Source organism: Pelophylax lessonae, assembly GCF_965119305.1.
Source record: "Pelophylax lessonae genome assembly, chromosome: 6".
Lineage (NCBI taxonomy): Eukaryota > Metazoa > Chordata > Amphibia > Anura > Ranidae > Pelophylax > Pelophylax lessonae.
Genome location: NC_138773.1, coordinates 49,856,140 through 49,878,815, shown reverse-complemented (window position 1 = coordinate 49,878,815; position 22,676 = coordinate 49,856,140). Strand labels below are relative to the sequence as shown.

At 45.3% G+C, this 22,676-nt stretch overlaps 1 protein-coding gene across 1 annotated transcript in view; it reads left to right on the top strand.

The window, feature by feature from the left end:
- Positions 1 to 233: 233 nt before the first annotated feature.
- The window catches only part of PDIA2 (protein disulfide isomerase family A member 2), a 50,366-nt gene continuing 27,923 nt past the window's right edge, over positions 234 to 22,676 (top strand). The window contains exons 1-6 of the mRNA XM_082260019.1: positions 234 to 475; positions 5,367 to 5,573; positions 5,978 to 6,111; positions 7,414 to 7,551; positions 10,772 to 10,885; positions 18,907 to 19,032. Coding sequence (XP_082116145.1) covers positions 265 to 475; positions 5,367 to 5,573; positions 5,978 to 6,111; positions 7,414 to 7,551; positions 10,772 to 10,885; positions 18,907 to 19,032 — 930 coding nt within the window. The 5' untranslated portion in view covers positions 234 to 264. The remainder of the gene's footprint in view (positions 476 to 5,366; positions 5,574 to 5,977; positions 6,112 to 7,413; positions 7,552 to 10,771; positions 10,886 to 18,906; positions 19,033 to 22,676) is intronic.

The window sequence follows — 22,676 nt, the reverse complement described above, 5'->3', positions numbered from 1 at the left end:
TAAAATGTTTTCTGTGGTTGAATAACTAAGCATTTATTCACTTTGCCCTTCAAGATTTGGCAGCTGCAGTCTCGGAGTTTGATAGGTCCAGGTAAATATTTAAACAAACTATAATGTGTGTTCCCAAAGCCAGTAGCAAATTTCCACGAGTGCCGACGAGGTCAGCGTCACAGGCTCAGAGCCTTTATCTGCTGCCCCCATGTTTACCTCCCTCCTCTGAGGCTTCTACCAGTTCTCCAGACTGACCCTACTCCTCCTTTCACCATGAGGTGGGTCCACCTTCTACTGCTTGGCCTTTTCTCCTTCTGCCATGTAATAGCTGAAGACTCCAAAAATGCCACCTCGGCCGAGTCCTCTGAAACGTCTAGCGAGGAAAAGAGTGATGATATCCTAGAAGAGGACAATGTTCTGGTCCTAAACTCCAAGAACTTCGACAATGCTCTGCAGACCTACAAGTATCTTTTGGTTGAATTTTGTAAGTATCAAGAAGTCATCTTACCTAATAATATTTCATGTTACTTGCATCACTTTCATCTTCTGCATTGCATTAGCAAATTCCTGAAATATTGATCCTGAATGGCAACCAGATTCCAGGTTTAGGCTTTGTGTAGAGCCTGCGTAATCACTGTCCTGGGACGCACTGCCACTGAGTACAGCTGCCCATTGAGATGCAGATGATGAGGGGTGGCATAAAGGCACGCATGTGTATAAATGCATTGATAATGTGCATCTGGACCATATGTCCATCAAGATACAGTACTTTAGGATACCCCCACATCTTCTTCTTCATCTCAGTAGGCATCTGTACATGGTGGCAGCGGGTTCTAGGAGAGTGATTACACATACTCTGTGCTGCATGCCCATGTGCATGAAGTTGTACTATTGTCAAACCAAAGAAGCTTTGGATTCTATTTTGTTTCCATCAGTTTCTATAGGTTAACCCACTTTTCTCTGCCTTACAACACAAGCCTCCAAAAGATTTCCCTCTAGGTCCCCTTATCCATATAGTGAGTTTGATTTACTTAAAAAGTGGAGCATGTTCACATTCAAAGTAAATTTTTACATACTTTAGGTCAGGGGTGTCAAACTCCATTTCAACGCAGGACACATCAGTATTATGGTTGCCCTCAAAGGGCTGGTTATATCTATAAGATTAGATGTCTAGAGCACCCCATGCCCCCTTACATGAGCTGTCAAGATCCCCCCCACCTTAAGAAGTCAAGGGTCACCCACCATTCCTTACATCACAATGCACCCCCTTACCTTGTGCTGCTGCCAGGAAGAAGATATGGGTGGATCTGGGAAGAAGTGCAGGGTCTGGAGGAGAAGCAGAGGAGGGCTGGAGGCTGGAGTCAGCTTTCAGAGTCTGCTGCATGCTGAGACCAGGGGAGGCAAAGGTGGTCGGTTGCACAGAGGGGTTCAGGATCTATAGGAGGAGTTCTTCCCTCCTCTCTGCTGCGCATTGCTGAGAAGGGGGGGCAAAGATGAGCCTTTCTGCAGCTGCACAGAGGAGTGCAGGATCTGGCAAAGGAATTCTGTTCTCTTTGCTGCCGACTACAGAGACAAGGTGGGGGCAGAGACAAGGGGGGTGCTGCAGGAGAGGTGCGGGGGCCACATGAAATGGCCTGGGGGCCTTGTGTTTGACACCTGTTCTTTAGGTAATGTAAAGGATACCCAATCGTGCAAGGAAAACAAAAAAAATAACTGGATTTTTGCTTGCACATGTTTGGATGATTAAAGTCAGCACAACTTCACCGCATTCACTAAGTTAAGTAAAGATTCACTTTGCAAAGGAAAAAAAACACGAAGGAGGTGATGTTGTGTTGCCTTTCTCCAATCATGTGCAAGAGAAAATGTATTTTTTTTATTTTTATGTTTCTTTTTTGCTTGCATGTGATAACTGAAGTCACCACTTCTTCACCTCCTTCACTTAACTAAGTGATTATTCCCTTTTTGAATTTTTACTTAGCTTAGTGAATTACGTTAAGTTGTGCTGACTTCGATCATCCAATCATGTGCAAGCAAGAATCAAGCGTTTTTTTTCTTTTTTGCTTGAGCATGATTGGGTATTTCCAATGATTTTACTCTTTGTTTCACCTCATTCACAGAGATAAGTAAGACATCACTGTGCATTAAAAAAAAAAAAAATTGCTCAGTGAATGGGGTTGAACAAAGGGTAAAATCACTTAGAAAATACCAAATCATCTGCATGAAAAGAGTTTTTGCTTGCACATGAATGGGTGGTTGATGCAAGAAAGAAATCTAGTTTTTTTTCTTGCAGATGATTGGACAATTGAAGTCAGCAGAACTTTACCTGATTCACTAAAATAATTGCAAATTAACTTTGCAAAGAGAATAAACACTTAGTATAGTGAAGGAGAGGAAGTTGTGTTGACTTCAACTATCCAATCATGTGCAAGCAAAAATCCTTTTTGTTTTTTTCTTTTTATTTTTGTGCTTGCACGTGATTGGATAACTGAAGTCAGCTCCACTTCACCTCCTTTACTAAGCTAAATTATTTTTCTTTTACTTTTTTTAGTGAGTATTTACTTAGCCTGGTGAATGAGTTGTTCTGACCTCAATCATGTGCAAGAAAAAAATCCATTTATTTTTTATTTTTTTGCTTGCACATTATTTATTTAATTTATTTATTACGGGTACTTTATAAGGACCGTCAATTTACGCAGCACTTTACATATATATTGTACAGTCACATCAGTCCCTGCCCTGAAGGAGCTTACAATCTAAGGTCCCTAATTCACATTCATACATACACACACTAGGGACAATTAACCTACCAGCATGTCTTTGGAGTGTAGGAGGAAACCGGAATATCCGGAGGAAACCCACGCAGGATTCAGTATTTCCAGTGATTTTACCCTTTAATTCTGCTTGCGCATGATTGAATAATTGAATTAAGCACAACTTATCCTCATTCAATAAGATAAGTAAAAATTCACTATGCAAAGAATAAAATCACTTCGGGTGGCCATACATTGTTCAGTTTTCTTGTAAGATTTTCCTCTGGATTTACCAAAACCATATAATATTCGGTCAAACCTAAACACTTTCAATGTGTTTGCAACCAGGCAGGCCCTTGTACTACATAGTTGAAGGTAAATCTAAAGGAGATCGATTAAGAAAATAATGTATGGACAGCTTTAGTTTAGTGAATGAGGTGGAACAAAAAAACATTTTAAAGATACCCAAGCAAGAAAAGTAATAGAAAATGAATTTTTGATTGGATGGTTGATGCAAGCAAAAAGCAACCAGAATTTTCTAATGGCAGCCTCTAACACCTATGACAGGTGGATATAGACAACAAATTATTCTGAATGTCCTTTTTTTAAAGGAAGGCAGTAAGTTTGCATTTTGGCCTCCTCTCCCAGCTTCATAAATCGAGGCAATACTTCAAACAGTTCATATTTACAGATCAGGTCTCCAAATATGGAAGCATTTTTCTTTAGAAAGAGTTCCTCTTTAGACAGAGTTTAGAAAAAAAAAGATTCAACCTATTTTTGGGTGGAGAAAGGAGCCTTTCATTGATTCTGTGGGAAGCTGACAGGTGAGCTACATTCTACGAAGGCCAATTCCCGGCCCCAACCTCCCAACCTCCCAACCTCAGGTGTACATTTTCCCAGCAGTCACATTACAATGACGTAGGGTTTAGCTTGCAGAATTCTCTATACGTTTCTAAAGCTCTGACAGCCTCGAGAACAGCAATTCTCAGCTTGGGTTTTGTTCCTCTACGTGTTTTTAGGGATTCTTTGACCTGTGGCTGATTGACCTCCCATCTGATGGTGCCTGCATAGTTCATGGGTCAATGTTACGTGAAGGAGCCAGCAGTATGACACCAATGATCTTTTTTTTAGCTGTCTGTGTAGGGGTATTCTGACCATCACTGTATGGCAGCATTTTCCCACACTGACCACCAATGTAAGGAGCATTCTTCCCACTGCCCACCAATGTGAGGAGAATTCTTCTCAGTGACCACCAATCTAAGGGGCATTCTTCCCACTGACCACCAATGTAAGGAGCATTCTTCCCACTGACTACCAATGTAAGGAGCATTCTTCCCTCTGACCACCAATATGAGCAGCAGTCTTCCGACTAACCACCAATGTAAGGGGCATTTTTCTCACTGACCACTAGCGTAGGTAGCATGCTTCCCACTGACCACCATTGTATGAAGCTTTTTTTCCCTCTGACCTCCAATGTAAGGAGCATTCCTCCCACTGACCAGCAATGTACAGAGGATTCTTTCCACTGACCTCCAATGTAAGGAGCATTTTCCCACTGACCACTATTGAAGGCAGCATGCTTCCCACTGACCTCCAATGTAAGGAGCATTATTCCCACTGACCACAAATCTAAGGAACATTCTTCCCACTGACCACTAATGTAAAGAGCATGCTTCCCACTGACCACCTTTGTTGGGGCATTATTCCCACTGACCTCAAATGTAAGGAGCATTCTTGCCACTGACCACCAATGTACAGAGCATGTTTCCCACTGACCATCATTGTAAGGAACATTCTTCCCACTGATCACCAATGTAAGGAACATTCTTCCCACTGACCACCAATGTAAGAAACATTATTCCCACTGACCACCAAATCTGAATATTTGCAACCATGTCCGAAAATGAATCATTCTAACATGACGAATATGATGAAAACAAAATTAATAATTTAACCTCCTTGCGCCCCACCAATGTTCTGTCCCGCCAATGCCCTTTCCCACCAATGCTCTGTCCCACCGATGCTCTTACTCACCGATGCCCTGTCCCACCGACGCCCTTTCCCACCGATGCTCTTACTCACCGATGCTCTTACTCACGATGCCCTTTCCCACCGATGCCCTTTCCCACTGATGCCCTTTCCCACTGATGCCCTGTCCCACCAATGCCCTTTCCCACCAATGCCCTTTCCCACTGATGCTCTTACTCACCGATGCCCTGTCCCACCGATGCCCTGTCCCACTGATGCCCTTTCTCACCGATGCCCTTTCCCACCGATGCCCTGTCCCACCGGTGCTCTGTCCCACCAATGCTCTGTCCTCGGCCACCTGCCGGGATCACAGCATGAGCCTTACTTTAGTCATTGCACATAATTGTGGGGATCAGGGGCATGAGTGACTCAGTCAGTAGACAGCCCCTACTTGTTTAGAGGTTGAGTCTTGGCAGGACCAGCTCATAAAGTGGGTGTGATTTGGATGCACCCACCCAGAAAATGGGCAGACAAATTAAGAACCATGGGAGCCGTGAACAGTGTCCCTGGATCTGGAAACACAATGTACAGTGTTATAGGGGCATCAGCGCCTCCCCAAGCTGCTTCATGTGAACATCTACGTCTTATTAATTGCAGATGCACCATGGTGTGGCCACTGCCAGGAACTCGCCCCCAAGTACAGCCAGGCGGCGGAGGCTTTGAAGAACCAGACATCAGAGGCCCGGCTCGCCAAAGTGGACGCTACAGTGGAAAATAGTTTGGGTGAAGAATTTGGTGTCAAGGGCTACCCCACCATCCTCTTCTTTAAGGACGGAAACAGAACCAGTCGCATCGACTTTGGAGGTAATGTTATAAGACCGCAATAGTTGTATGTACAGTACATGCTAACAAAATTATTAAATACAACTTTTTGCTTTTATATTTTATACTTTATTGTAGACCCAGTCATCAAGTGGGAACTTTTCAAAATCTGTATTTCTGAGAATGGGGGCAGAGACAGGTGGTTGGTGGGGCTAATAGTACCACAAGTGGTGGTTGTGGTAACTTTGCAAGAGGGGTTTAAAACCTGAGCCAGAGTACAGAGTAGATAGATATCGCCACATTCAGTTTCTCTCCCCCAGTCAGACACAGGGAGAACTTACCAACATTAGACAGAGCCCCGGGTGGGAACTGATCACAGGACAGCAGTGCTGCACCGTACTATCCATTGCATTCTGCATTGACGTTCACCTCTGATTTCCACTTAGGCCGAAGAGACACGGACGGAATTGTCAAATGGATGCTGAGGAGAATGGAGTCCTCCACCATTACAATTGAAACAGTCGGCGAGGCAGAGGAGTTCATCAAGTCTCATGAGTATTCTGTTATCGCCTTCTTCCAGGTGGGTCACCTTGGGCATGTCAGTATTGGGTGGATTGACCAGTTTCAAGAAACCTACCCAAAGAGAAACCCAGAACGTGCCGTTTATCATTCTAAAAATTCTGGTTGCCTGGCGGTCATCCCAAATACAAAGTTTACAGAAAATAAATGTCTGAAGTTTCTGATCTCCATGCTTGTCAGCAAAGTATTGAGATTGGAGGGTCACGTACACAGCCAGACAACTAGCATTTTCAGGAGGGGGTCAGCAGTGGTAATACAATTTCCAAAGTGGTTGTAAACTCTTACATACACCCAGTAAAGTGATTGGCATCAGGTGATACACAGAGATTAAACAAAGCCTCCCACATAAGTTGTATCTGTCTATCTGCTGTCTTCTCTTCTCAAAAAGCCATTCAAAGTGCAACATTTATACAGCTTTTCTGAGATTACAGATAGCAGGGGGCAGGGGCAGACTGGCAACTTTCAGCCCAGGGGGCAAGTACAAACCAGAGCCCAATGGTGCAGCGACTCGGCCCCCCTCTCCCTCTTCCCGTCCTCCTTCTGACCCCCATTCCAAGCTGAAGCCCTGCTCCAGATACTCTCCACTTACCGCCTGAATCCGGGTTCCCAACTTGGCCAGCAGGGGGCGGTTGGGGGGGGAGCTGGGACAGCTCGCTCGGGGCTGGCCAGGGGGGAGTCTCCAGTGGGGCATGGAACTGGCCTCTGCTCAGACACAGTTTACACCATCCATGCTGGGGAGGGGCAGGCCTGCACTCTGTCCTTGTCTTCAACCCACACTCAGTAGGTCAGTGGCAGAGACTTTTTACTTCTCTTCACCAGGAATCCTTTAGGCATGTCTGTGGCAGAAGCAGTGCAGACTTTTTAGGGGCATCAGAGTGGCCCAGGGGGAAATTGCCCCCCTGCCCCCTGGCCCAGTCCTCCCCTGGCAGAGGGTAGGGAGCTGATATCACACTCTGCAGAGCTCAGTGAGCTGATTGGAGGGAAGAGACACACCCTTCTTCACACACCACACAGGAACAGAGCTGAGGCTGTCAATCACAGGATGTGTACTGGGGCTCTCTCCCCGTCACCTTTTTTTTCTTGTCAGGAAATCTTGTCAGAATTGATTCATGCTGATAGCAGAGGAAGGGAGCAGCAGACAGAAATTACACTTAGTGCTTTGAATTCAGGCTAATACACACTATAGAGGGATATGCTTTGTTCATATTTCATATCTGAGGTTTACAATCACTTTAAGAAAGCTTTACTTGTGGAGTAACTGTGTGGATCTACATGTCAAGGAGTAAGTTCTGCTTTTCTCCAGGACCCTGAAGATGCCGATGTGAAGATCTTTTATGAAGTTGCAGCCAACTCTGAGGATTTCACCTTTGCCATCACATATAAGGAAGAATTATTACAGAAGTACGGGGTCACCACAGACACTGTCCTCTTCTTCACCAAGGTACAATCTTTTCTCTTATCTTTACCCACTTGCTGTCGGGGCAATTTCTTAATTTTTTTACACACACGTTAAAATCAGCATTTTTGGTTAGAAAATCACAAACATTATATATTTTCTGAAAGCAGAGGTAGCTTGGTTGTTGAAATTTTTATGTCACGCCATATTTGTGCAATTGTTCATCAGAAGCAAATTTTCTGGAAAAACTACACTAAAATAATTTTAGTGCACTCAAATACAATACAATATAAAACATGATGTTGCGTTGAATAACAAGATACCAAACATGTCAAGATTCAAAAGTGCATGCATCCATGAAATGGCCACAAACTACGGCACTTAATGTTTTTATAGGCAACACTTTAACCGCTTGCCGACCGCCGCACGACTATTTACTGCAGCAGTCAGCCCCGTACAGGCAAACCGATGTAGTACTACGTCGCTCGCCTACGAGCCTTTAGGGGGCGAGCACACGCCGCCAGAGGCGCGTTCCGCCCCCGCTCGTTCCCTAACATGTCCGTACGAGTGACCGGCAGCTCCGATGTCCGCCGTTCACCCGCGATCTCCCGGTGGAGAGGGAGAAAGGCAGGCGGCTAATGTAAACAAAGCCGCCTGTCATTCTCCCTGATCTAATTGCAGAGACTATACAATCCTGCTATGTAGGATCGTATGTCTATGTGGTTACATCACAAGCCACGCCCCTTTACAGTTAGAATCGCGCTCCTAGGGATACATTTAACCCCTTGATCACTAATAAAGTTAACCCCTAACCTGCCAGTGTCATTTTTACAGTAACAGTGCATATGTATAGCACTGATTACTGTAGTAATGTCACTCGTAACCCCAAAAGTGTCAAAAATGTCAGTCAGGGGTCCGATCTGTCCACCAAAATGCCGCAGTGCCGCAAAAGAAATCGCAGATCGCCGTCATTATCCCTTAGTTAGTAAACACAATAACTTTTGCGCAAACCAATCAAAATACGCTTATTGCGATTTTTTTTTACCAAACATATGTAGCAGAAAACAAATTGGCCTAAAATGTTAAAAAATTTTGATTTTTACATATTTTTTTGGGGGAATCTCATATAAAAAAATGTGAAAAATATTGTTATTTTTTCAGAATTGTCGCTCTTTTTATGTTTATAGCGCAAAAAGTAAAAATCGCACAGGTGATCAAATACCACCAAAAGAAAGCTCTGTGGGGAAAAAAAGGACATCAATTTAATTTGGGTACATCATCGCACGACCGCGTAATTGTCCATTAAATTCACGCAGTGCCGAATCGCAAAATAGGCTCTGGTCTTTGAGCAGGAAAATCCTCCTGGGCTTAAGTGGTTAACCACTTAACCCCCGGAAGATTTTACCCCCTTCCTGACCAGGACCAGAAACATCGCTTCTGACAGTAATAGGCAGTGAGAGATACTCTTTATGAAGGGATTGGGGGTCTAAAAGACCCCAGACCCCTCCACTGCACTTTAATGTATTCAAAATGCAGAAATCTGCATTTTTGAATACTGACAGGTTTTTTTTTAGATTCGGCCCCTTTAGCCGCTGAGTAACCCGAATGTGACGTCATCACGCTGCTTCCGGGTTACTACATTATTGGAGACCTGATCAAAGACTCTGACCAGCCAGCAGACGTGCCGGCTGGTTGCTTGGGTCTCCCAGTAGGACGGGAGACCTGGGAAGAGCCGCGAAAGACGGTAGCAGGGGGGGGGGGGGTGTCGCCTCCCGCTCGCTGGGGTAACGGCCGATATCACCTAAAAGCCGACCGCGGGCTTAAAAAAAAATGGTATTGGGATGATGCCTCTAACTGCAGGCATCACCTGGGTACAACCACTTCTCTGAGCCGACATAGAGCTACGTCGATTCGCAGGAAGTGGATAATAACCATAATTCTGTATACAATATAGTTATGGCAAATCATGAACTGTGAAACGCAACAGGGAAGGGATGCCAGTTCACCATTGCCAGAACTATGTTGTATACAGAATGGTTGTTTCTTGTTCTCAGCATGCCGTTATATTGTTTGAAAGGAAAAGTGCAAGAACCTAAACCATCTTACTTTACATCAGTTTACATCATTAGGCATACACTAGTTAGACCTATTTTCCCTGAAGTTGTGATACTGGCCAATATTACACTGCTGTATCCACATTTTTGTAGTGAAGAATAATCCTATAAAGAAAACAGACATACAGTATATCCTATATTACCTCTCACATTTTAATATATACACTATATTACCAAAAGTTTTGGGACGCCTGCCTTTACACACACATGAACTTTAATGGTATCCCAGTCTTAGTCCATAAGGTTCAATATTGAGTTGGCCCATCCTTTGCAGCTATAACAGCTTCAACTCTTCTGGGAAGACTGACCACAAGGTTTAGGAGTGTGTCTATGGGAATGTTTAACCATTCTTCCAGAAGCGTATTTGTGAGGTCAGGCACTGATGTTGGAGAGAAGGTCTGGCTCGCAGTCTCTACTCTAATTCACCCCAAGGTGTTCTATCGGATTTAGGTCAGGACTTTGTGCAGGCCAGTCAGGATCCTCCACCCCAAACTCGCTCACCCATGTCTTTATGGACCTTGCTTTGTGCACTGGTCTAAATAATTTGGTGGAGGGGGGATTATGGTGTGGGGTTGTTTCTAGGGGGTTGGGCTTGGCCCCTTCGTTCCAGTGAAGGGAACTCTTAAGGCGTCAGCATACCAAGACATTTTGGACAATTTTATGTTCCCAACTTTGTGGGAACAGTTTGGGGATGACCCCTTCCTGTTCCAACATGACTGCCCACCAGTGCACAAAGCAAGGTCCATAAAGACATGGATGTGTGAGTTTGGGGTGGAGGAACTTGACTGGCCTGCACAGAGTCCTGACCTCAACCCAATAGATCATCTTTGGGAGCGAGCCAGGCCTTCTTATCCAACATCAGTGCCTGACCTCACAAATGCGCTTCTGGAAGAATGGTCAAACATTCACATAGGGTGAATCATCTTTGCAGGAAAACATGCAGAATACAACTCACAGGGGGTCTAACCACTCCACACTCCATCCAAGGCTAAAAAAAAAAAAAAAAAGAAAAAAGGTTTGGCTTCGGATTTGTTAGGTTTATCTGCTGCCTGGTATTACCTGGGTTACACCGGAGGTACATGTAAAAAACTGGATTGTTTGAAGATTTTGAATGGCTGGTATTGTACAAATAAAATCTTTTGTTCTTTTAGGCTGGTGAGAGATATGAATATAAGTTGGATGAGGACCTCGGCTTGGACAAGGATGAGCTCTTTCGATTTCTAATGGCAAACAGCATGGATCTGGTCACAGAATACAGTGATCAGGTGCGTATTCTCTAATTTTATTTTAAGAGTCTATATTACTTCTAGATCCACCCAGTCCTTCCCAAACCAGCTGAGATCCCCGGGCTGAGACTTCTTGGCTAGGAAGTTGATTGCTAGGGACTGGCATATTCCTGCTGGCCAATCGCTTGTGTATACCCTTACCCCACCCCCCATCTCCTGCCCTCAAGACAGACCAGAGCCACGGGTGCATCCACTCTTCATGTGAACAAACCTGCATGGTCATGTTTGTAGAGGAACATCAATGGTCTGACCATCATGTCTCATCCAACTCTTAGGTTAAAATTGTCTGTTGGCACCCTGATGCAATACACCGGTTTTTATGGTCTCATTCACTACAAGAGACCCAAATCAGTTTTTCCTGCATATGAGTGAGCATACAGCTCAGAGTAGCATCTCTTCTACAATTTTGATGTTGGTCGAAATTTTGGAAATTTGCCGTAAAACCCTTATACAACCCATTCACTCCTTCCCTCTTCCCAGATATATAAGGGTGTAAGTGTAACACTTCCAGTAATACCTTTTCACAGTATTCCCTCTGATACTTTTATCTGCTTTCCTCTCCAGAAGCATGGAATCATTTTTTTTCAGGCATCACCCAGAGTCAGCTACTTCCAGGACTGAGATTCTGGCCCAGAGATTATTGCCATTTAACGTGGTCTCAGGCTCCCTGGAGGAATGGGAGAGCCTGGGAACCACCATGTTCCGTGAATGGGATGAGACGTCTCTGTACTGCTACTGGAAAACAGCACTATATCAGGAGCATACCAGGTGTACAGGAAGCATGCAGGGCCGGCCCAACCATGGCTCCCGTTGGGTCCATTGGACCCAGGCAGAACTTGGAGAGAGGCAGCAAATTGACAGCAAATTGAGCAGTTTTGTGTGCCATAAGTTTGCGGCGCATTACAAGTGGCATTTCCCCATCTCATGCTGCTGCCTGTAGTGCAAACTGATGAGTATGAGGAGGCGGAGTGTCTCCTCCAGGGAACGTCCCCCATGTGATCATGGTGTGCGCAATGACGTCAGTCATCAGCATTTTCCATCTTACACAGGGCAGGCTGGATCTTCTAGGGCGGTGGGCATGGCAGACATAGGAGTGACAGGAGGAGTGAGGACAGGCAGTGGGTGTTTGGTGGACCAGTCTGGTGGTGAGTTATGGAAGATAACCGTATATATACTATTTTTTACATTTTATATTTATTTTTTGTTGGGGTGGGGCAGCATTTTTTTTCTTGGACCTAGGCAGCACAATGTCTTGGGCCAGCCCTGGAAGCATGGCCCCCTGTACACCTGGATAGGAGGAGCAGCATATATAGGAATCGTTCCCCTCCATTTTCCTCCTGCAGCCGCTTCCTCCTGCTGTTATTGGGCCCCTGTGTGATCCCCCAAGCCCGTCCCTCACCCCCCGCAGCATTGCCAGGTTCCCTCCTCCCCTCTGCAGAAGGATGGAGCTATCTGTCCCAAGCATCACCCAATGTCAGCTAGTTCCAGGACTGAGATGCTGACTAAGGTGTTGACTCTGGTGCCTGTGAAATTCCTGGCTGTGTTCACAAACAATCAGCCATTGCTGGGGCCCCTCACCTTGTGGATTGCTACAAAGTTGTAATGAACAGTCTAATCACTGAGGGAGAGAAGACCGAGGAAATGGTTCTTTCTGCCTGCAGGAAACTGATGATATCTTCTCAGCCTAGGCATAGTCACTGGACTAGAGTCCAAGGAATTCTTTAATAATGATAATTTAACCACACATGTTGCAGTCTAAGCTGTGGGTTGTATCAGCAGGGATGTTAGGACCCTGACCCTACAGACAGTGGGCAAGTCACTCACATAGCTAAGGGAACTTTTTACCCATCTATGGTTTTCTTCACAATACAAAGGTCAACAGATATTTAGCTATTACAAAGAAAAGAGTAAGAGAATATTGATCATGGTCAATGAGATCTATTTGTACCAACATCCTAAAAATCTACCTAAAGGGTAACTCCACTTTTGTGGGGGAAAATAGCAAATGCAGTGCTGCAATTCTCTGTAAAATTCAATGCAATATGGCAACCTGGATGTATTCTGCACACAGATGGTGTACAAATGTGATTTCCTGTTTGTGTGATTGGCTCACTAAGTTTCCCAGAAATCTGCACTAAGATACATGTCAGATTTTGGGCATTTCTTGCAACAAAAATGTCCCAAATGGAAATCACGTCTAAAGGGATGCAAACCCTGCCACTTTCCTCATTAGAACCCTGCAAGTGCATAAACCTGAATATAATCATATATAAAATGTTCATTTTTAGTTTTTGTTGGGAATCTTTTACTGGCAATGACTGCCTGAAGTCTGGAACCCATGGATATTACCAAAGACTGGGTTTTCTCCTTTCTGATGCTTTGCCAGGCTCTAACTGCAGCTGTCTTCAGTTGTTCTTTGTTTGTGGGTCTTTCTGACTTTAGTTTTGCCTTCAGCAAGTGAAATGCAAGCTCAATTGGGTTGAGATCAGATGATTAACTCGGCCACTGCAGAATGTTCCACTTCTTTTCCTTCAAAAGCTCCTGTGTTTCTTTTGCAGTGTCTTTTGGATCATTGTCCATCTGTACTTTGAAGCGCCGTCCAATGACTTTGCTGCATTTGGCAGAATCTGGGCTGACAGTATATCTATAAACACTGCAGAATTCATCCCGCTGCTTCTGGCTTCTGTCACGTCAGCAATAAACACCAATGACCCAGTGCCACTGGAAGCCATGCATGCCCATGCCATCACACTGCCTCCACCATGTTTTACAGATGACGTTGTGTGCTTTGGATCATGAACTGTTCCAAGCCTTCCCCACTCTTTATTCTTCCCGTCATTCTAGTACAGATTAATCTTACTTTTATCCATCCAAAGAATGCTTTTCCAGAACTGGTTTGGCTTTTTTAGATGTTTTTTTGGCAACGTCCAATCTGGCTTTTCTATTTTTCAGGCTTATGAATGGTTTGCACCTTGTGGTGAACCCTCTGTATTTGCACTTATGAAGTCTTCTCTCGATTGAAGACTTTGACAATGATACACCCACCTCCTGGAGAGTGTTCTTCACTTGTCTGGATGTTGTGAATGGGTTTTTCTTTACCACAGAGAAGATCCTGCGATCATCCACCGCTGTTGTCTTCCGTAGATGTCCAGGCATTTTTATGTTGCTGAGCTCACCAGTGCATTCTTCTTTCCTCAGAATGTACCAAACTGTTGATTTGGCCACTCCTAATGTTGTTGCTATCTCTCTGATGTATTTGTTTAGTTTTTGAAGCCTTACAAGGGCCTTTTTCACTTGCATGGACGGCTCCTTTGAAGGCATGATGTAGGTTCACAGCAATAGATTCCAAAAGCAAATACCACACTTCAAATCAACTCCAGACCGTTTAGCTGCCTGGTGAAGAAAAAACAAAGGAGTAGCCCACACCTGGCCATGAAACGGCTTTTGATTCAATTGTTCAGTTACTTTTGGACCCTTGAAAAAGGAGGGATGGCTTTTCTTAAAGGAGTTGTAAAGTCAGAAGTTTCTTTTTATCTTAATGCATTCTATGCTGCAAGCTGCCCATGTTGATGCCTTTTCTACCCATATACAATACTTATGTGGCATGATGGGTGACTTGTAATACTCACCTCTTAGATGGGAAAATGGGTTGTGGGATTTGGCTTTTCCCCAATGCTCTACAGCCCTCCCCAGGTTCATGGGATTGTTTTTGGTGCATCCATAGTAAAAAAAAATTCCTGAGACTGACGCAGTTCATTTTTGACACAAAACGAGATCCCCTTGAAGAAGTAGAATGTTACTACTTAAATCTTGGTGTGCTTTGTGTATTTCTTCCAGATCTGTGCAGTAATCCAGTGTCAGACTTCCCCTCTGTTTTTTTATTCAAATTCCTTTTATTGATCAAACATAATACAGTCATCACCCAAAATATGCATTAGAACACAAGTCCAAAATGTAGAGTACATGAAGCATCTGAGGATAACGCCAACAACCACGTTATCAGACCAATAACATATAATTAGAGTTCCATAAAAAATGGCACGGTATCAACTAGTGTAACAGTAAATCCCATGATAACAAACCATGGGGTAAGTGATATGTAAAAGGAAGTGATGCACACGTATGCAACAGGGGTAACCACTTCATAAGTACCAGACAGAGACGATCAGGTAAAGTCCAGGTCAGGTAGGGAGGGCGGGTGGGACACGGGGGGGGAGGCAGGAAGGGGGGGGGGGCACATGAAGGGATAGGAGACGACAGGGGAGCAGAGGAGAGAATGGAGTAGATAGACTCAGTAGCGGGTGGAGGTGAAGAGGAAGCTCGACCAGTAGGAAACGGTTAGAGTCGTCCCGCACGGGTGACCACCGCACAGGTCAGTCCGTGGGCGAACCAGCGACCCCACCCAGGGCCATGCCCTCCGCAGACACGACAAAAGAGTTCCAGCATGCCCAGGTCTTGGAGTATTGCTCCTTCCTACCTTGAGCCGTAAGAACCAGGTCCTCCAGCTCATTAAGCCATTTGACTCTACGCAGCCAGAGAGAGACCGTTGGGGGCGACGTGCTCTTCCAACAGAGGGCTATACAGGATTTAGCTGCATCCGTCAGGTGCCTAAGCGTTTGTAGCGCTTAGGGGCAATGCCAGTGCAGTGCAGCAAGAAGAAGGCCGGGTCATCCAGGATGACGCGTTCCGTCATCAGCTGGGAGATCCGACGGACCTCCGACCAGAAGCCCCGGATCAGGGGGCAGTTCCAGAAAACGTGGGACAGGGTGCCTCTATCCTGCAGACAACGCCAGCACCTATCAGTCGCCTCTGGGAAGATACGGCTCAGTTTGTCTGGAGTATAGTACCAGTGCATGAGGATTTTGTAATTGCTTTCCTGGATGCGGGTGCAGATTGAAGACTTGAGAGAAAATCTGATAATGTTGCGCCTCTCCGAGTCAGTAAATGTCTTCTGAAGCTCTCTTTCCCATTTGGAAATGCCCGGTAGGACAAAGTCCTCTGGCGGCATGGAGAGGAGTTCGTACATCAGTGAAAGAGCATGGGGCAGAGCTCCCCTCGATACCAGTACTTGCTACAGCGGGGTGTGGTCTCTTCCGAACCGCGTCGGGGGCCCCAGTCCTCTCAGAAAGTGGAGAAGCTGTAATGCCTGCCACCGAGTCAAGCGAAAGCGTCCCGTTATCGACGTCAACTGGGACAGAGACACCCACTCGTGGCCCTCACAGAAGTGTGAGACCTGGAAAGCTCCTTCTGCCAATAGAGCAGCAAATCTATCCCCTGCGCAACCCGGGGGGAACCGTGGGTTCCCCAAAATCGGGAATAGCTGGGAGTGTCTATCCGCTAGACCCCTGGAGGTCACCACCACCGCACACGTCCTAAGGGTCGGGCCCAAGGTGGGATGATGTCTAGCTTCGACTGGAAGGTCCTTCAGAATCAGGTGTGCCCTGGGCAGACAAAACGGAAACAAGGAGGCCTCCAGACTCACCCACTGCTTCAGGTCTGCGTGTCTCGCCCAGTCCATCCACCTTGCCAGATGTGCCGCCTGATAGTAGCGGCGGACATCGGGGAGGGCAACACCCCCGTGTCGCTTGGGTAGGACCAGGAGTCTGCGGGCCAGGCGAGGCCTTCTACCGGCCCAGACAAAACGAGAGACTTCCCCTCTGTGCAGGAGCTTCCTGCAATAAAGACCACTCACTGCTGCTCTCTCTCCTTGTGCAGGGTGACTGGTCTTGTCTCCACCCCCTCCTGTAGTTTTCTGTAGTGGGTGGGGCCTGATGGGTCCCTCCCACACATTTTCTCTCTGCACAGGTTATGCAGAACACATGGATTTTCCAAGGTAATATCTAGGTTTGTATAGGCATTTGGTGCACACAAAGTCTATTTATGTCCTTTGCGGCTATTGAGAAGAGTATAGAGAAGTTCAGCATCTCCAAACATGATGATAAAATTGTAATTGGAATAGGAACAGATTATGGCCCCATTCTCATTTCACGTAGCGGGAACTTACATTCCCATTAGGGATTTTGTGTGGGGGATTTTCATAGGATTCTGTGCGTCACGCATTCACTTCAGTGGGTTGCTCTTTGCATGTTTGTTGCCCAAAGGAAACTTCTGCTTCTGTTTGGGACACAAGTTTCATGAGATTTTTTTTAAGGTGTTTTTTGCCACAAAAAAGTGCATTAAAATCGCAGCACGTTCTATTTAGAATGAATGGCACCCAAACGTGCGTCACTCATTTTGCAGCGATTGCCATGCGATTTGTAACTGTGGGCAGAATCGCTGTGATAATGGCTAAAGGTAAAGACTAGGAGGTTACAACTGATTGCGTGATCTATGGTCCGTTGTATTGTATTATAATCAGTTGATTTGAACTTCTTGTAATAAATATGTTTAGCACTACTCCCATGAGAGCTGCTGTGTGTGGGTTCCCCTGGGTTACCATTAGCAACAACATAACATTCTGGCATTTTTCCAAGTGTTTTACCCCAGACAAGAAGCAGTCCAGTATCTTTGGTTTTTATGTTTTATTAGGAACTTGAATAGGAGAAGGAATGAGTGGGATACTCTAACTGAACAAAACTATGCACAATAGGCAGGGATGACTTGAGTAAATGCTGGTTAACGCTGAGTAACGCTGAGTAACGCTGAGTAACGCTGGGTAACACTGAAATTGAGCTAGTCATGGCTAGGCCGCTGGTTTCAGTCTGTCACTAGCTGTGACGCAGAACTGAAGTAATTCTCTGAAGTACTCTGGACTCCGAAGCAACTGAACTGTACTGATGAACATCTGCCACCCCCTTTGTCCCTAATCTTCAGGGTTCACTACACGGCACCCCCTTACTGTAACACTCTGAGTGAGCTGGCTCCTTGATCCCCTGACTTCTCTGGAGGGGTCCCCTCTCTTAGGCAGACCCCTAGGCAGATCCCTCAGTACTTACGATACTGTTTTTCCTAAAAGTCCTCTGCCCAGCAGCTCCACTGGTCAGCACACTGGATCCTCTGTGGCCCAGCTCCACACCTGGTCCCTAGGCCGACTGCCTGGACCATCTTCCTCACTCTGCAGGAGGAGAGACAGCCGTCCACCTCCTCCTGGGACTTTGCTCCCGCTAAAAGACACCCTGTCACATGTCCCCTCCGTATTTATGGTCAATCCCAGGATGCATTGCCACATGCCCTCCCACTGGGACTGCCATGAAACAGGATGTATCACTGGCTGGGTTTCCTCAACTGTCCAACAAGCTCCCTCATTGGACACAGTGGGGACACTCCCTCCAGACCCAGTGAATCACACCTGGAAACATGTGACAGGCAAAACTAACAGATCAGCTCCCCTGATATGGCACTTTTCCACTGCATGTACCGGCTTGGCTCCACTCGGCCCTGCTTGGCTCTGTTGGTTTTCCACTGCATGGTACGGTGTTGGAACGGTTCGGTACGGTTTGCTTTTCCACTAAAGTAAAGTGGGTGGGATAACAAATGATTCTCTGACCAATCAGTGGCTAGTAGTGACAAACAGTCAAGGCTGCATGCAAAGGATTGTGGGATATGGTACCGATACGGCCCTGTTGGAACCACAACCGAGGTGGTACTGTTTAAGCGAGCCGTACCGTTCGGTTCCATGTAGTGGAAAAGCGCCGCCGTACCGTACCGTACCGTACCGAACCGTTCCTACACCGTACCATGCGGTACCAGCAGTGGAAAAGCACAAAAGCGAGCCAAACCGTTCGGTTCCATGCAGTGGAAAAGCGCCAATGGACAGCAGGAGCAAAATAGATGCTTTTACCTAGCACTTGTCTAGGAGGATGCTACATATGTGAAAATAGTTTATTTATGGTGTGGTTCCTTGACTCAGAACGGCACTTTTAAAGTTCCTTTTTTTCATGTATATTGAGATAATTAGCTCCATGCCATACAGGAAAGAAGCTCAGCCAGTGAATAAATATAAAATACACCTGTGACCAATAAAGAACGATGATCACTTGCATTTTCCTTTTTTCCAACAGACATCAGAAAGAATTTTTGCAGCGAAGATCCCAAATCACCTGCTGCTATTTATCAATAAGACGGAAGAGTCACAGCTCCAGCTGCTGGAGAATTTCCGTGGTGCAGCTGCTGAATTCAAAGGGAAGGTGAGTTATTCAGTACTCCGGCAGGCCTACAATAAATAGATATCATGAGATGAGATGATTACTACAAAGGTCATTTCACTGAGGCATTGGTTGCATGGTCTCTGTCGAAGGACGTCTATTGTCCTTCATATCTTTTCTGGCCGTCTGGAAGCTCTGCCAGAACGTTCTTCTCTGCTTCTAGTCATCCTCCACCCCATCCTCCGCATGGCCAGTCCAACATTAGAGCAGAATTAAAGGCAAAACTTTTTTTTTTGGGATAAAGTAAAGGCTAGTACACATGATACGAAAATCGGAAGGAAAATTTCGTCCGTCGAACGATCTGCCGATTTTCGGATTGTTAGTATGGTGCTTTCAACAACCGATTACGAATTTTCGGATGACAAAAACTGGATGTGAAGGCTATAAAATTTTTATCGTACGTCAACACAACGTCTGATTTTCGTTTAATTAGCACAGTTTTAGTTCGAAAAAAATCTTAAGAGCAAGACTAGGCATGCTCAGAAATGAAAGAACACCTACAAAGCAATCCAACACATGACATCACTTCTGAAGTAGAATTCTGTCGTACGGGAAAATTCGTATGGAAGTAACCTCTTTACTTTCCATAGGAGACTCGCAAGCAACAAAAAGCGGATGAAAGATCGTTCGATAATCTGATCGTGTGTACGAGGCTTTAGGCTCCACTCACATCTGCGGACTCTCCAGGGCACTCAAAAATTAATTAATTGATTTGATCAATTGTTAATGGCACTCCATTAATAATTAATTCATTACAATTAATTCGTTGTAATTGAACTGCGGCAAGCAGACACGCGGGCTAAACAAATGTGGTACATTATGCGATAAAAATGCGCAAACTCGAATGAAGCAAAAAGTTTCAAGAGCTACATTGCTGCATTTGTCACATGTAGGGCAGACTGTTGAAATCAATGGGCTTCCCCATGAATGTTGTGCAAAAAAGTGAAAAAGGATGAAAAACACATATTTCAAATATGCTAGGTGTGAATGCAGGCTAAGGGAGGGGTTATAACCATTGGGGAGATTTTCCTTCACTTCCTGTCCCATTGCCAAAACAGGAAGTGTGAGGAAATCCCTACAAAGTAAGGGAATATCCAGTTGTCATCAGAACTAGTGTCTCCATTGGAAGATTTCCCCTTTATTCCTGTTCTGGTGATAACACAAAAAAATTGTGATTTTCAGTCTCATTAATAACGTTCAATAGGACAAAAAAAGAGGGTGAACCTCCTTAACCTCTCCCCCCCCCCCCCCCCTGCTGTATAGACAAATTATGGCAGACAGGATCCCCTCTCATTCTAGGACAATGCCATATGGTGTTGCCCCAGTTTCACCGCGCTGGCGCGCCCCGATCTTGGTAAGGAGCTGATGACGTGGATTTTTACCCATGTGATCAGCTGTGTCCAATCACAGATGAAAGTACCGTTTATACCACTGACAGAATGTGAGTAAAGGAGAGCCAATCAGTGGCATCTCTGCACTGGGCACTGATCATCTGTGCAGCCCCAACAGTGCCCATCAGTGATGCCAGTCAGTGCCCATAAGAAATGCCGTCTATAATTGCCCATAAGTGCCGCCTATCAGTGCTCATTAGTGCCGCCTATCAGTGCCCATCGGTGCTGCATATCAGTGCCGCCTATCAGTGCCCATTAGTCCTGCATATTAGTGTCTCCTCATCAGTGCCCTTAAATTACGCCTATCAGTGCCCATCAGTGCTGCATATCAGTGCCCATTAGTCCTGCATAATAATGCCGCCTTATCAGTACCCATCAGTGCAGCCTCATCAGCGATTCAGAGCAAAACAGTGGAGAAAAATTACTTATTTACAACATTTTCGGACTGCACTCTGGTAACAGGGAATATAAAACATAGGAGGGCAGCAGCACTATAGAAAAGCCTTCCCTTCTCTCAACCATTTTAATTCGGAGGAACTCTACAAATAATTTCAGGTCTCTGGGAACCCCTAATAATAATACCTATATCTATAGCTCAAGGTATATTGGCATAAACAGTAAAGGTGGTTAGCAGGCTGATTGGAAAAAAACAGATTCCTCCACCCACACGAGCAAGGTGCAAGAGGAATACTCTCCACTGAGATATTAGGGTTGAGTTACTAAAGGTAAATAGTCTGTGCACTGCAAGTGCAGGTGCTCTAGATCTGAGGGGAACATGCAAGGAAAATAAAAAACTGCATTTTTGCTTGCACGTGATTCTATGATAAAAATAAGCAGAGCTTCCCCTCATTTCAGAGATACCCCCCCAGTTCTAGAGCAACTGCCCTTGCAGTGCACTTCTATTGCAAAGTATATTTGCCTTTAGTAAATCAACCTCATTGTATTATGACAGTGAGGCTCCATTCCAATTTGATAGAAGTCAATCTAAAGCCTCGTACACACGCAACGATTATCGGCCGACCGATCGTCCGTCTTTTGTCCAGAGTTGTGTTTTGTTGGTTGGAATGTGCCTAGACTGCACACGAATTTTCTCGCCCGACAAAATTCTACTTCAGAAGTGATGTCATGTGTTGGTTTGCTTTCTTTGTCTTCTTTCTTCACTGAGCATGCCCAGACTTGCTCGTTAGACTTTTCCCTGTCGAAATCTGTACTGACTGCACGAAAATCGGCCGTTGTGTTGACGGCCAACAAAAATTTTATAGTCTGCACACCAGATTTTTTTCGGCCGAAAAGTCGGAGTCGGTTGTCGGAAGCACCATACTAACAAGCCGAAAATCGGCAGATCGGTCGTCGGACGAAAATTCCCTGCCAATTTTCGACGTGTGTGTACGAGACTTAAGGATGGGACTTCTGTTGAAAGGGGACTACCATACATGGATCAAAATTTGACCGGCCTCTGCTAAATTGGAAGAATTTCAATCCATCTTTGGCCAGCTTAACTTTCATTTTAGGATAAAATCTCCTCCTCACATTGATGTTCAGTGGAAAATTGTCTCTTTACCTTGCTGGTCAGTGTGGACAGGAGACGATTCCACCAAAACTCACCTGTCAAGGAGCCTCTAACAATCAGCCTATCTCAACTATTTTAACACAGAGGAACCATTGAAAAAACGTTCCTGTCTCAGGGAACCCCTGCTAATATTTACTATATCTACAGCTCCCTCTACATTGAAGACGATGATAATCACTGGATGATTATGATCACTGGAAATCATTTTTCTTACATGTGTTGTCATTGGGAAGAATCTACCCCATATATATAGCTAAGAGACCTTCAGTGCCAGTGGTTCCTTTTCTGAGAGGCAAAATTTGTTATTCAAGGAACCTTTAGCAACCTGCATAGGTTTCCACAGAACCCTGGCTGAGAATGGCTACTCTAGAGGTACCCCAGGGATCCACAGAACCCTGGCTGAGAAAGGCTACTCTAGAGGTACCCTAGGTTTCCACAGAACCCTGGCTGAGAAAGGCTACTCTAAAGGTACCCTAGGCTACCACAGAACCCTGGCTGAGAATGGCTACTCTAGAGGTACCCTAGGTTTCCACAGAACCCTGGCTGAGAAAGGCTACTCTAGAGGTACCCTAGGTTTCCACAGAACCCTGGCTGAGAAAGGCTACTCTAGAGGTACCCTAGGCTACCACAGAACCCTGGCTGAGAATGGCTACTCTAGAGGTACC